The following is a 15,075-nucleotide window of genomic DNA, read 5'->3' on the forward strand; positions in this document are numbered from 1 at the left end:
TAGCAGTGGCTAAAGTGGACTGGGTAAATAGGTTAAAAGGCAGAGAAGCGGTAACATACGTGCAATAAAATAATAAATAAATAAATAATCTTTATTGTCACAAGTAGGCTTACATTAACACTGCAATGAAGTTTCTGTGAAAAGCCCCTAGTCGCCACATTCCGGCGCCTGTTTGGGTACACAGAGGGAGAAGAGATTTTTTGTAATTCTCAACAAAGATATATTTTATTATAATAATCTTTATTAGTGTCATATCAGGCTTACATTAACACTGCAATGGAGGGCAGCACGGTGGCGCAGTGGGTTAGCACTGCGGCCTCACAGCGCCGAGGTCCCAGGTTCGATCCTGCATTTACCATTAAGGTACTTTGGGTCCTGTGCTGATCCCGGCTCTGGGTCACTGTCTGTGTGGAGTTCACACATTCTCCCCGTGTTTGCGTGGGTTTCGCCCCACAACACAAAAATGTGCAAGCTAGGTGGATTGGCCACGCTAAATTGCCCCTTAGTTGGAAAAAATGAATTGGGTACTCTAAATTTAAAAAAGAACACTGCAGTGAAGTTACTGTGAAAATCCCCTAGTCGCGTCCCCTCCAGTGCCTGTTCGGGTACATGGAGGGAGAATTCAGAATGTCCAATTCTCCTAACAAGCACATCTTTCAGGACTTGTGGGAGGAAACCGGAGCACCCGGAGGAAACCCACGCAGACACGGGGAGAACGTGCAAACTCCGCGCACATTAACCCGAACCAGGAATCGAACCTGGATCTCTGGCGCTGTGAAGGAAAAGTGCTACCATGCCGCCCTTTCTATTGATAAGAATAAATTCTACTAGAAGGATGCACCATCTGTGGCTAACTAAGAACGTTAAGGGTGTTATCAAATTGAAAGAATAGATGTACAATACTGCAAAGATTAGTGGTAAACCAGAAGATTGGGAAAGTTTTTGAAACCAACAAAGGATGACTAAAAAATAGGGAGTGAGAAATTGAGTATGAGAGAAAGCTGGCAAGAAATATAAAAACAGACAGTAAAAGCTCCTACAAAGTGCACAAAATATGTAGCCAAAGAAAGCATTGGTTCCTTCGGCATTGAGACACAAAAAGCATTATCCCAAGCATAATAAAAATTCAAGAGACAAAAGGGAGGGAAGAATTTAAAACCATAACTAGCTTGAGAAAAAGTAATGGGAAAGCTAATAGGACTCAAGGTCAACACTCACTATTTACCTGATGGCCTGCATCCTAAGGTCTTAAAAGAAGCAGCTACAGAGGTGGTAGATGCAGTGATTATAATCTTCCAAAATTTCCTGTGTTCTGGAGGTGTCCCAGTGGATTGGAAAACTGCAAAGATAACTCTTCTGTTCAAGAAAGGAGGAAGACCGAAACAATAGGCCAATTTGGCTAATATTTGTAATTGGGAGAATTATAGAATCCATTGTTAAAGAGTTGGTAGCAGTACTTTTAGAAAATTATAATATAATCAACCAGTCCACTTGAGGAAGTAACAAAGGGAACCACTAGGTGTAGTGTATTTGGATCTCCAAAAGGCATTCTATAAGATGCTACATAAAAGGTTACTGCACAGGTAAGAGATCTTGGTGTTGGGTGTGATATAGTAGTAAGGATAGAGCACTGGCTAACGAACAAGAAATAGAGAATCAGGATACATGGATCATTTTGAGGATGGCAAACTGTAACCAGTGGAATGTCACAGGGATGAGTGCTGGAGCTTCAACTATTTATGATCTATATTAATGACTTTGATGAATTCTATTCTAGCCAAATATGCTGACAATACAAATATAGGTAGGAAAGCAAGTTGCAAAGAGAATGCAAAGTGTCTGCGAAGAGATATAGATAGGTTAAAATCAAAAGTTGGCAGATGGAGTATAATGTGATAAAATGTGACAGGAAGAATAGAAAAGTAGAATATTATGAAGCAGCGAAAGACTACAGAATGCTGTGGTGCAAGGGGGATCTGGATGTGCTTGTACATGAATCACAAAAATGAGCGGGCATAGCAAGTAACTAGGAAGACAACCGGAATGTTGGCCTTAATTACAAGTGGGTGGAGTCTAAAAATTGGGAAGTCTTGTTACAACTATCCAGGCATTGTTAAGACCACAACTTTGAATAGTTTCCTTACCAGGAAAGAGGTATTGGTGCTTAATTTTGATGAAGGCCATAAACGTAAAATCTATTCATGAAGTAAATGCTATCACTGACACGGTGTATGAATATTTTGTTCTATTAAGTTTTTACTTCACAAAACAATTGGATGTAAAGGCAATCTTTCATTAGCTGAATACATTCACTGATTATTTACAGCATGAATAGAGGTCATGTGGGGTTTTGTAAATCTGACTATTAAAAAAATTTGGGAGATAATCTGCCAGTAAGTACATTTTCTTGGTAATACATTAAATAGTTGAGTTAATTTATGGGTGTTTTCATTTGCAGTCGGGCAATATCTTAACTCCTACTTATCTTTGCTGTTCTGTTATTTGCTCCTGAACAGCCATATCCTCATTTCATGCCTCGAAGACTGACGGGACGCAGATATCGCTCACAGCAGCCCTTACCACCTCCACCTTATCACCCGAGCTTCTTGCCATATTTCCTGTAAGTGAATTTATTGTTTTCAAAGTGGCATGCAACCTATTAATGTACCGTGACAGTTGAGTATTTATTTAATGTATAATACTTGGGAATCGTTACGCCATACTCATTCAGTGGTTGAACCAGTATACAAATTCTCTGCCACAGAGAGAAAGAAAAGAAGGGAATTCAAAGAATGTTATAAAATTTACAAGAGTTTGAAAATGAACAGAGCATTTTGACCAGCTGCAATCTTAGTTCCAATGCACCACCTGGTATAACGAATTGTAATTTCATGATAGATTTCTTGTATTTGCTTGTATATCATAAAATGTTGTATCCTGCTTTCAGTAACATGAAAAGACCAAGAAATCCAAATACGTCTTTGGACGTTAAATGGTTCAGACTGTCATCAACAATTTTAACCTCGTATGTAGTTCGTATATTTGCAATCTAAAAATCGGACTAATCTTACTAAATCGAGCTCACCAACTGAGTGAACTATCAGGCATTCAAATCCCAGGAAACGTTGGGATTTTGAGCCCATTTCCCAATTCGCAATGTATACATTTTTTATTAAATGCATTTTATTACAAACATGTATCAAAACAGGTTACAGCGAATAAACACCCCGGGAAACATACTTCCCAACAATCAATTATACAGTCTGCACAGATTTTTCCCCTTTTTCACCCCATCTCCCACAACGAACATCCCCTCAAACACGGTCACAAACATCCCCCACCTTTCCTCAAACCCCCGCTGAAGAGCCCCTTAGCTCATACTTTATCTGCTCTAATCGCAGGAAGTCGTACAGGTCACCCAACCAAGCCGCTACCCCCGGTGGCGATGCCGACCGCCACTCCAGCAAAATTCGCCGCCATGCAATCAGAGAGGCGAAGGCCAAGACATTGGCCTTCCTCCTCTCCATGAGCTCTGGCTTCTCTGAAACCCAAATATCGCCACCAAAGGGTCTGTTTCCACCTCCTCGTCCACTATCCTGGCTAAGACCACGAACACTCCCGCCCAGAATCTTCCCAATTTTTCACAACCCCAAAACATGTGCGCATGATTCGCTGGCCCCGCCCACACCTCTCACATTCATCTGCTACCCCCTGAAAGAACTCACTCATTCTCGCCCGAGTCATATGCACCCTGTGCACCACCTTAAACTGTATCAGGCTCATCCTTGCACAAGAGGAGATCCCGTTTACCCTTCGCAGTGCCTCACTCCATACTCCGCAATTGATCTCCTCTCCCAACTCCGCTTCCTATTTCTCCTTGATCTTCACCACCCGCTCGCCTCCCTGCTCCCCCAGCCACTTGTATATGTCCCCAATTCTTCCCTCCCCTTCCACATCCAGACGTAGCAGTCGCTCCAGCAGGGTTTATCCCAGCAACCTAGGGAACCCCATCCAGACCTTTCGCGCAAAGTCCCTAACCTGCAGATACCTGAACTCACTTCCTCTCGGCAGCTCTACCCTCTCCCTTGGCGAATCCTTCCTCCAAATACAGATCCCTCACCTTGACCAACCTCACTTCCCTCCACCGCCTGTATACACCATCCATCCCCCGCGGCTCAAAGCCATGATTCCCACACAGCGACGTTAGCACCGACATCCCTTCCACCCTAAAATGCCTCCTCAACTGATTCCATATCTTCACTGTGGACTGCACCACCGGGCTCCTTGAATACCTATTCGGAGCCATTGGCAACGCTGCCATCACCATAGCTCTGAAACTAGACCCCTTACAAGATTCCTCCTCCATCCTAACCCATCCTACCCCTTCTCCTTCCCACCACCGCCGCACTTTGTCCACATTCACCACCCAATAATAATGAAGCAAGTTCGGCAACGCCAACAGCCTTGCTGCCTCTGCCTCTGTAGCAGGCTCCTCCCCACCCTCGGCACATTCCCCGCCTATACAGATTCAGAAATGATTGTGTCCACTTTCTGAAAAACGGCCGTTGGTATAAAGATTGGGAGAGCTTGAAAGATAAACAAGAACCTCGGCAGAATATTCATTTTCACCACTTGGATCCTCCCCGCTAGCGTTAAGTGCAGTGTATCCCAAAACATATGCACGTGATTCGCTGGGCTCCTCCCGCACTGCTCACACCTATACTCTACCCACTCAAACACTCGACTCATACGAGCCCTTGTTAAATGTGCCCGATGTACCACCTTTAATTGTATGAGCCCAAACCTTGCACACAACGAGGTGGCGTTCAGCCTCCGCAGGGTTTCACACTAGACCACCTGCTCCAAGTCTCTCTCCCCCCCCTCCCCCTCTCCCACTTGGCCTTCACCCCATCCAGCATCGCTATATCCTCTGCCAGAATCCTCCCATAAATTCCTGAAGTACACCCCTCCTCTGCCCCCGCCAAAGACAGTATCCTCTTCACCAATGACGATGGTGGCAACACCGGGAAGGTCGGAAATTCTTCCCAGCAAAATTCTGATCCTGCAAGAATCTGAACGCCTGCAACTGTGCAAACCTGTACTTGCCTGCTACCTCCTCCAGACTCAAAAAACACGACTCCAGCAATAATTCCCCCAATACTGCCACACACTTGTCCTCCCAACCCCTAAACCTAGCATCCAATCTAACCAGTTCAAACATGTGATTGTCCCTAATTGGAGTTATCTTCGATTACCCCGTCCCCCGCCTTAAAATGCTCCCGCAATTGCCTCCGCATTTTTAGCATTGCAACCACCACCGGATTCCCTGAAATTTTCCTGGAGCAAACTGAAACTGAGCCATCATTAATGCCCCAGCCCTGTCCCGTTACACAACCTGGCCTCCATCTATACCCAGACTGCCTCCTGACCCCCGCACCAGCCCAATACCTTCTCCACATTCACCGCTTAGCAATACTACATCAGGTTCGGCAGCACCAAACCCCAGACTGCCCGGCCGACCCTCTGCAAGACCCTCTTCCGAATCCTCACCACCGTACCAGCTCATTTAAACGACAAGATCAATTTTTCCACCCCCTTTGGTAGAAACACCGGTAAGCACTGGAATAAAAACAAAAACCGTGACAAAATATTCATCTTCATCGATTGCACAGGCCCAGCAAGAGACAGAGGGAGACTGTCCCGCCTTAACCATACTAACTAAACTCTTAAAATTTAACATCTGGAAATGCGTCCAATCCAGTGCCACCCGTACCCCTAAGTATCTAAACTGAGAGCTCGGCGAAGGAAATGGCAATGCCCCAAAGCCAACACCCTTCCCGACAGAGTCACCCGAAAACACTTTTTTTTTTTCAAATTCAATCTGTACCTCGAGAAAGCTCCAAACTGCCTTAATGGCCCCATTATGTCCCCCATCGTGGGTACCGGGTCCATAATGTACAAGAAAAGGATCATTGGCATAAAGCGATACCCTGTGCCTTTCCCCTTGTTATTCCCCTCCACTTATCCCAACTTCGCAAAGCAATGGCCAAGGGCTCAATCGCCAACTTGAACGGGGGTGGGGAGGATACATTGGGCACCCCTGCCTCGATCCCCTGTGCAAACGAAAATAACCCGAGCTACTATTCATCCGAACACTGTCTTTGACTCCTTGTACAACAGTTTGACCCACAACATAAACTTAGGGCCTATCCCAAACCGCTCGAACACCCAAACACCGCAAACAAGTACACCCACTCTACCCTGTCAAAAGCCTTCTCATCATCTAATGCCACTGTCACCTCTTGTTCCTTCCCCTCTCGCTGAGAGAGGACTATATTCAGTCGGTACCACACATTGGAAGATAACCTTCTACCCTTCACAAATCCTGTTTGATCTGACACTCCTCCAACCTGAGTGCCAGCATCTTTGCCAACATCTTTGCATCCACATTTAACAATGCAGTTGGTCAGTACGACCCAAACTCCACAGGGACCATCGTCTTTGGTGTCATTACTCCAGAACAATAATAACTTGTAGTTGTGCACTTAACACAGTAAATTATCTGAAGATGCTTCACAGACGTACGATCAAACAAAATTTAACAATGTGCCACTTCAGGAAATATTAGAAGTGATGGCTAAAAGTTTGAGAAAAGGGTAGGTTTAAAGGAGATTTTGTGAGGGCCACGAAGAATCCAGCACGAGTTGAAGGATAGAAAGAAGTAACATTTATTTACAATAACATATATATACACACAACAGCAGCAGCAACTTCTTTCCCTTGCTGCTCACTCTCCTCTAGCCAGTTCAAAACTGGCCAGCTTTAATTATGCAGGGAATCTGCTAATGATTTCTCCGCCCCCCCCCTCATTGGGGAGCTCATGCACCCAAAGGATTGTGGGATTGCCATTAGTCCCCAGCCAGTGGTAAGCAGGCAGGTTATAACATCCCTACACCCCCCCCCCCCCCCCCCCCCCCCAAAGTCCAAGGAATCCACCAAAGACCCTGGCGAAGGAGGGCGTCGAACTCGTTTTGCTGCAAGCCGGACACCATTTGCACAAGACGCTGGATCGGGCGGCGTGTAACAAGACGGAGAATGGCGCTTCCGTGATGAACGGCGTAACGGTTGTACATCCATGGCCCGTGGGCCCGAGGATCCCCCCTCGGAGGCGTCCCGTGTCTCCATCTCGGAGTCGGAGTCTGCTGCCTCCGTCATCTCGGCGCCTCTATCTCCACACGGTTCTGCAATGATCTGCGCAGGCTTTGAGTGCGGCACCAGAGGAAGATTGTGAGGAATACTTTCCACTGTATCTGGTCTCTGTGGCTGTAGAAATGAGCTCCGGGAGCGGCGAATCTTTGGAAGGGATGGTCTTCTGGACCGAACGTGGTCTACATGCTTGCGTGGAGATGACCCTGGGCTTGCACCTGGTAAGAGATAGGGCCCGTTTGGCGATTTCACCAGGGACCCACTGGGCACCACCAGCAAAATTCCGAACGAACACTGGGTCACCGGGCGCATATTGCCGAATCGGCCGATGCCGAAAAACCACGTCCCTGCCGTTCTTGTGTGCGGCGTACTTTTGCACCAATGTCCGGGAAAACCATGCTAAGGCGGGTGCGAAGTCTCTGGCCCATTAGGAGTTCTGCGGGAGCTACCCCAGTCACCGCATGTGGGGTGGTCCTATATGAAAACAAAAAATGAGCCAGTCTTGTGTCCATCGACCCGGAAGACTGCTTCTTTAGGCCTCGTTTGAATGCACTGCGCGCTCCGCCAACCCATTTGAAGCCGGGTGGTATGGGGCAGTGCGGATATGGCGTATGCCGTTCATCTTCATGAACCTCGCAAACTCCTCACTTATGAACGGAGTGCCGCTGTCCGTGACCAGCACCTCGGGGAGGTCATGCGTACTGAAAGACAAACGCATCTCGATTGTTGTGCAGGACGTTGTGCCTACCATCTTATGCACCTCTAGCCATTTAGACTGCGAATTGATTAGTAGAAGGAACATGGATCCTTGAAAAGGGCCGGAAAAATCCAAATGCAAGCGCGCCTAAGGCCGCCCTGGCCATTCCCAGTGATGTAGTGACTCGGCCGGCGGAAGCTTCTAATGCTCCTGGCAAATGGAGCAGTTTTGGGCCACTTTCTCAATGTCGGTATCAGGGCCTGGCCACCAGACATAGCTCCGGGCCAACATTTTCATTTTAGTCACACCTAGATGCCCATTGTGCAAGTCTCTTAGTATCAGCTCCTGTCCTTTTTCCGGGACAATCACAAGCGTCCCCCACAAAAAAGGAAAAGTAAAATCGCCAAACTTCTAGTCTTTTCCTACTCTTACATAATTGAATCTTGTGCTCCAGATTCTTCCCAGTCAGTCTAATCAAGCTGAAGTAATCTAAAGATCTGAACTCTTGACCTTCTGGAGCACTCGTCCAATACCCTACCCAATAAGCTACTCGAGCCTACTGTACCAAGTGTGTTTTGAGACCAATTAGATTTAAAGTGAAGATTTGTGTGTTTAATGCATTGAGTCACCAAGTCCTTTTTGTGATACGTTTAAAATGTTTCAGTAGATTATCCACAGTGCCCATATTCGAATATTGAATGTTATAAGGATAAATGTTATAAACCTGCAATTTTTGTTTTTGTAAACTGCACAATGTAAAAGGGAGCGTTATTAAAATCATTTTAAACTCATGGCCTGATACTTTTCTATGCAGGTCAATGCTTCCTGTACCACCTACCGTGGGACCAGCTTTTAGTTTGGAATTGGATGTTGAGGATGGTGAGGTGGAAAACTATGAGGTTAGTATAATATGTGAATGCTGAGACCAAGAAAATTTCTGCAGGGAAAATTGTCATTTATGATTAAAACAATGGGGGGGGGGGGGGGGGGGGGGGTGGAAACTCAAAACAATGGGGGGGATGGAAACTCCAAAAAAGGTTGGGGTCACTTCCAAAACACAAGATAGCTACACTTTCACTGCAATTGAAATGACACTAAAATTCAAGGACAGTGGAGATGATTTAAGTTAATAAATTAGGGGATAGAGAAGGTCTAGGCAAGGGACTATATATTGAGAGTAGGATGAATAAGGCAGCTGGAATGGAAGTAGGAGGCTTAGAGGAAATAAGCAATGAGAAAATATTATGTGAGGCGAAAGGGAAATGGAGGGTTACATGTAGTAACGGATGAGCATATAAACAATTAAACAAGGAAAAACGGGAGCCAGTGTTTTAAAAAAAAAATCCCACAGGATTGTGTATTAAACAAGCAACGGCAGAAAATCACTCAAATTTGGTGAGGGAAATTAGAGAATGGAAGGGTAAAATTGATGTGGCCTAGGTTTTGAAAGGAGTGTAGACTAAGCAATGATATTTCTCCCAATATTTCTGAAAATAATATGGAGGGATAAAAGATGAATGGGTAGCAATTCATGTTATGGAAGGATTTCATAACAGCACTCGAAAGTAAGGATGACCTAGGGATACATTAAGTCAATATCCTTAAAGATAAGTTAAGAAAGGGACAAGGTGGATTTTTGTGTGTACACTACAGGCCTTCATTCTGGAGATAAGAGGAGAAATCTGCAAACAGTTCAAAGGCACGGGACAGGATTCTCTGGTCCCCCAACCACATGTTTCTTGGCTGCGCACCGTTCCCTGGCGGTGGGATTCTCTCTTCCTGCCGCTCATCAATGGGATTTCCCATCGAAGCCACCCCACGCTGCCTAAAAATCTGCGGGCAGGAACGCACTGCCAACGGGAAAAGAGAATCCCAATAGCTGGAGATTTCTGGCCATGATCTACAAGAACAACAGACCAATGACATTGGAAGATTTTAACTATCCCATGAAGCACTGGGATAAAAGTAAAGCAGCTGGAAATGCATGTAGGCCTGCTCCTAGATGAGTACATTTTTAGCCTAACCAAGAAAGGTACATTGTTAAATTTTGGATATTAGAACGGGTGACAAAACATTGTTCAGAGAGGTTGATTTGAAGGTGAGGAAGAAGAGGCAGAGGAGTGGGGGATGGAATTCCAGAGTGTGGAACCGAGACGCCTGAAGTCATGATTTCCAATGGTAAGTCTAAAAGAATTGTCAAGCAGACCTTTGAATCAGCTGAAGTTTATGGAGGGGTTCAGCCAAACCTGCCTGAAATGACGCTTAGAAACTTTTCCATTAGATTGTGCTCTTAGTCATTTTTTTGGGCCCTTGGGAGTTACTTTCCGGGCTAGCCCAGACTTAGAATTTTGTTCCATCACTGGGGAACCGAACCCTCTGGCCAGACCGGCTTCCCGGAGATCGGTCCACCATTTTGAAAGGGTGTCCTGATTTCTAAGTGAGCCTGAGGGTTCCCCCCCCCCCCCCCCCCAACCCACCCAATGGGCACTGTCTCGCCCCACACACAATAGGCATTACCTCATACCCCCCAAGTGAGGACACCCCACTATGGGCTCGCTGAGTGCCATCCATCTTCAGGTTTCCCCACAGCCCCTTACGGCACCTTTCCCCCCCCCCCCCCCCCCCCCCCCCCCCCTCCTTCAGGACCCACACCTTCCACCCCACCCCAACCTTCCGGGGGCTCCTTCATACCTGCCCTTCACCCCCACCATACCAACCTTCATCCCTTCCTTCATGGGCATGCCCCCCCCCCCAAGCCCTGACCCTTGGCAGTGCCACCTGGCAGTCTGGCTGTGCCAGCGGGTACCATGGCTAGTGCCAGGGGAGAGCCAGGATCCTCTGTCCCTGAACACCCAGCGGCCTCAAATGGCCCGGGACACCCCCCGGTGCCGACCAGCACTAATCAACGCCCAGCTGGTGTCTCCTTGGGGAGGCCAATAGGTGCATGGATCTGGTTAGATCTGGAATTAAGGCAGTTAAGTGGGTTCTTAAACACAACCATGTGAGACTGGGTCCTTCCATTGTGGACAGGACCCAGATCGCATTAGATCTAGTGAGGCGTTGTGGTCTTGGAGATCCGTCGGGTAGTCCACAGATGTGGAGGTTAGGTGGATTGGCCTAACCTAAAATTGCCCTTAATGTCCAAAACAATTAGGTGAGGTAACGGTGATAGGGTGGAGGTGTCGGCTTAAATAGGCTGCTCTTTCCATGGGTCGGTGTAGACTCGGTGGCCCAAATGGCCCAGCTTGGGTCACTGTCTGTGCGGAGTCTGCACGTTCTCCCCGTGTCTGCGTGGGTTTCCGGTTTCCTCCCACAGTCCAAAGATGTGCAGGTTAGGTGGATTGGCCATGCTGATTTGCCCTTAGTGTCCAAAATTGCCCTTAGTGTTGGGTGGGGTTACTGGGTTATGGCGATAGGGTGGAGGTGTGGGCTTGGGTAGGGTGCTCTTTCAAAGAGCCGGTGCAGGCTCGATGGAGCGAATGGCCTCCTTCTGCACTGTAAATTCTATGAAATTCTATGAAAAATTATTTAATTCAGTACTTGATGTCTAGTTCTGTCTTTACGATCTGAATAATTCCTGTTTTTAAAGAACCCCCGGTCCAAACCTATGCTGCAGCGTGCAGTAAGTGACCCACACTACCACCCTCAGAAATTTATATTCCCTGCAAAAGTTTCAAATGAGCTAGTAAAATTAGTGTTTAATTAGTAGTGCTGTGAAAATTATTTATATTTATAGGAATTATGGTTGAAAATAACTTATTTAATATGTGGTGGAAAGGGTGATCAGTGTCTCATGTTTATTTCTCAAATAAATTCTGTAAGTGTATATATGCAACAAACAGTAGTTTGCCGAGGTGTAACATTCAATTGCAGCGATTTTATAATAGTCATGGATTTCTGCGCATTCATGTGGAAATCGTTTGACGTTTCATCGCCCTACATAAGCTAAACAGATTTTTAGTAGATAGTTAAAACAATTCTTATCATTAAAATACCCTTGCATCATAATGTTGGTTGAGTGCTGAAAGCTAGCAATAACTTGTATATGATAAATTATTTTTAAAATGAATATTTTGAATATAGGCACTTCTTAACCTGGCAGAAAGACTGGGAGAGGCCAAACCACGAGGACTTACAAAAGCAGACATTGAACAACTTCCATCCTATAGGTTTAACCCAAACAACCACCAGTCAGAGCAGACTTTGTAAGTATATCAGATTATAATTTTACAATAAAATTGGAATGCAACACGGGTAAGCATCTTTGATTTTAAAGTGAGCACATTTTTCATATTTTGTTGGTGACCGTTTCATACATTAATACTTCAAAAGCAGGAGAGACGACAGGTTGTCCTATAATTCAGCATTTGATAATTGCCTAAATTATTGCACCAAATGGAACCATATAACTCTGAGCAATTCGAAAATAAGTAGCTTTACTAGCACAGTCTAACTTTTGTTTTATGCCATTGTGCATTTGCTGAACACTACACAAAATAGGACCAGAAGTAGGCCACTCAGCCCGTCAAATCTGCTCTGCCATTCAATAAGATCATGGCTGATCTGTTTGTGTTTCAAGTTCTACATTCACATCTGCCACCAAAAGCCTCAGATTCTTGTTAGACAAAGGAATCAATTTGCTCCATCGTAAGAATATTCAATGACCCTGCCCCAACCGTCTTCTGAGGCAGAGTTCCAAAATCGCGCAACGATCTTGATAGAAAAGATTTCTAAACGGCAACCCCGAATTTTAAACCAGGATCCCCTAGGTCTTGTCTCACCCACGAGAGGAAATATCCTTACCACGTTGTCAAGACCATTCAGGATCTTCCATACTTCAATCAAGTAGCCTCTCTAAACTCCAGTGGAAACAAGCCCAGCCTGTCTAACCTTGCCTCATCAGGCAACCCACTCATTCTAGGTATCAATCTAGTAAACCTCCTCTAAATTGCCTCTAACGTATTTACCTACTTTGTTGAATAAAGAGACCAAAACTACACACACTGTTTGAGATGTGGGGCTGGATTCTCCGGTCCTCCAGCCACATGTTTCTTGGCAGCGTGCCACTCACTGGCGACGGGATTCTCTCTTCCTGCTGCTTGTCAATGGGATTTCCCATTGAAGCCACCTCATGTCACCGGGAAACCCGCGGGTGGAGGTGCGCTGCCAGTGGGAAAAGACAATCCCTCTGACCATGGCCTCACCAATACTCTGCAAAATTGAAGCATAATATCCTTACTTTCAATTCCTCTCGTAATAAAATATAGCATTACATTAGACTTCTTAAGTACTTTCTGTACCTGCAAACTAATGTTTTGTGACTCATGCACTAGAAAACCGAGATCCCTCTGCACATCCAGAATCCTGAAGTTGTTCTCTGTTTGCTTTTTTATTCTTCACATTTTCACAACTTCACATTTTCCCACATTATATCCATCTGTAACCTCCTTCTGTCCTTTTCACAACATACTTTCCTCGTATCGTCTGCAGATTTAGCTCCCATGCCTTCACTCCCCTCAGCTAAATCAGTGATATAAATTGTAAAAAGTAGAGGTCCAGCAAAGACCCCTGCAGGATTCCACATCCTCCCAATCAGAAAAAAATGCAAACTCTTCGTTTTCTCCCAGCCAGCCAATCTTCTATTCATTCTAATATGTTACCCCCATACGCCATGAGCTTTTATTTTCCACAATCGCCTTTGATGTCGTACCTTATCAACTGCCTTCTAGAAATCCAAGTACAGCATCTCCACAGACTCCCCTTCATCCATAACACTTTACTCTGAAAGAACTGCAATAAATTGGTTAAACATGATTTCCCTTTCACAAACCCATACTGACTCTTTCCGATTATCTTAAGTTTCTCCAAAGTGCCCAGATATAACCTCCTTAATTATCAATTCCAACACCTTCCCCACTACGGGCTTTAAACTAAGAGAAAATGCTGGAAAATCTCAGCAGGTCTGGCAGCATCTGTAGAGAGAAAAAAGAGATAAGGTTTTGAATCCAGATGACTCTTTGTCAAAGCAGGCTTTAAGCTACCTGGTCTATAGTTTTCTGTAATTGCAACTATTGGCAGTTTTATAGTCTCATGGAATCTCGTGATTTTTGAAAAATTAACACCAATGCATCCAGTACCTCATTAGCAGCTCTTTTAAGCTTTTCACTTGCTAAGATGGATATATTTTTATTGCTGAATAAGCTTTGTTATTCGGAGATAGAGTTTCTACATTTGCCGTCTCTATTTTTGCCGTTTCCTGTGTCCCCAATTGTGTAGGTTACCGAACCCTTCCGTATTTTTTTAAAGAAACAAATCAACTGTACATTGATATATGAAGTGTAGCTTTAGCTATATTATACGTGTGGAAAGGAATGAAAATTTAACTTAATATTTTTTCTAGGCACTGTAAACCATTTTGCATAAAGATCAATGTCCTTTTTCTTTTGGAGTGTATGAGGTACCAGGAAATGTTTGTTTGGCTATTAATGACTTGATCATGTTTGACGTATAGGTCAGTATATGCTCACAACATTTGATAATTAGTTGAGTGCATAGAAGTGAGCCATTTAATATAGATAAACCAAATCATTACTCATGCCAACAGGTGGAACATTCAATTGCACATAGGAAGGTAAAACATCTACCAACGAAAGAAGTGAGTCCACAAAGGGATAGTACTTTCCTCAGGTCATGAAACACTTGCCCTGCCATGACTGTTCAAATTATGTTTAGCCCTTCGACTCATAAAATGTCAGGCTTCCATAACTTATGCCTCCACGAACCAACTAGTTTCGTTTTTATTCATCATCTGAACACAACAATTGATGAATAAACTCGATAAAGAAGAGATCTTTGTGAATACACAAAATCTTCATTGCTTCTGATATTTATGGGGAGGGTGCAAGGGAAGGCGTTAGTGGTTGGGAGTTGCAGAGATCTTAAACAATTGAATAACGGAATCTGTATATAATTTATTTATTTGTTTCCCAATCCGCAGCCTGCTAAATTGACAGGCTAGTCAACTATCAGGGAGGATAAATATCAGCAGGAGACCGCAGCCAGGGACCGTTTGGGGACAGTCCCCAGCAATGACTAGAGCTAACGGCCAGAGATCAGGGCTTGGTGAGAATGGTGGAGAGAAAGACAGGTGATTGGAAGGAGAAAAGACTGTT

General features: G+C 44.9%; 1 protein-coding gene across 3 annotated transcripts in view; it reads left to right on the forward strand.

Annotated features, from left to right (window-relative positions):
* LOC119970251 (E3 ubiquitin-protein ligase RNF38) overlaps window positions 1-15,075 on the forward strand; it is a 237,422-nt gene that overhangs the window by 205,866 nt on the left and 16,481 nt on the right. For all 3 annotated transcript variants that reach the window (XM_038804563.1, XM_038804562.1, XM_038804564.1), the window contains 3 exons: window positions 2,517-2,620; window positions 8,718-8,802; window positions 11,987-12,108. In XM_038804563.1, coding sequence (XP_038660491.1) covers window positions 2,517-2,620; window positions 8,718-8,802; window positions 11,987-12,108 — 311 coding nt within the window. The remainder of the gene's footprint in view (window positions 1-2,516; window positions 2,621-8,717; window positions 8,803-11,986; window positions 12,109-15,075) is intronic.

This window comes from Scyliorhinus canicula, chromosome 8, assembly GCF_902713615.1.
Source record: "Scyliorhinus canicula chromosome 8, sScyCan1.1, whole genome shotgun sequence".
Classification (NCBI taxonomy): domain Eukaryota; kingdom Metazoa; phylum Chordata; class Chondrichthyes; order Carcharhiniformes; family Scyliorhinidae; genus Scyliorhinus; species Scyliorhinus canicula.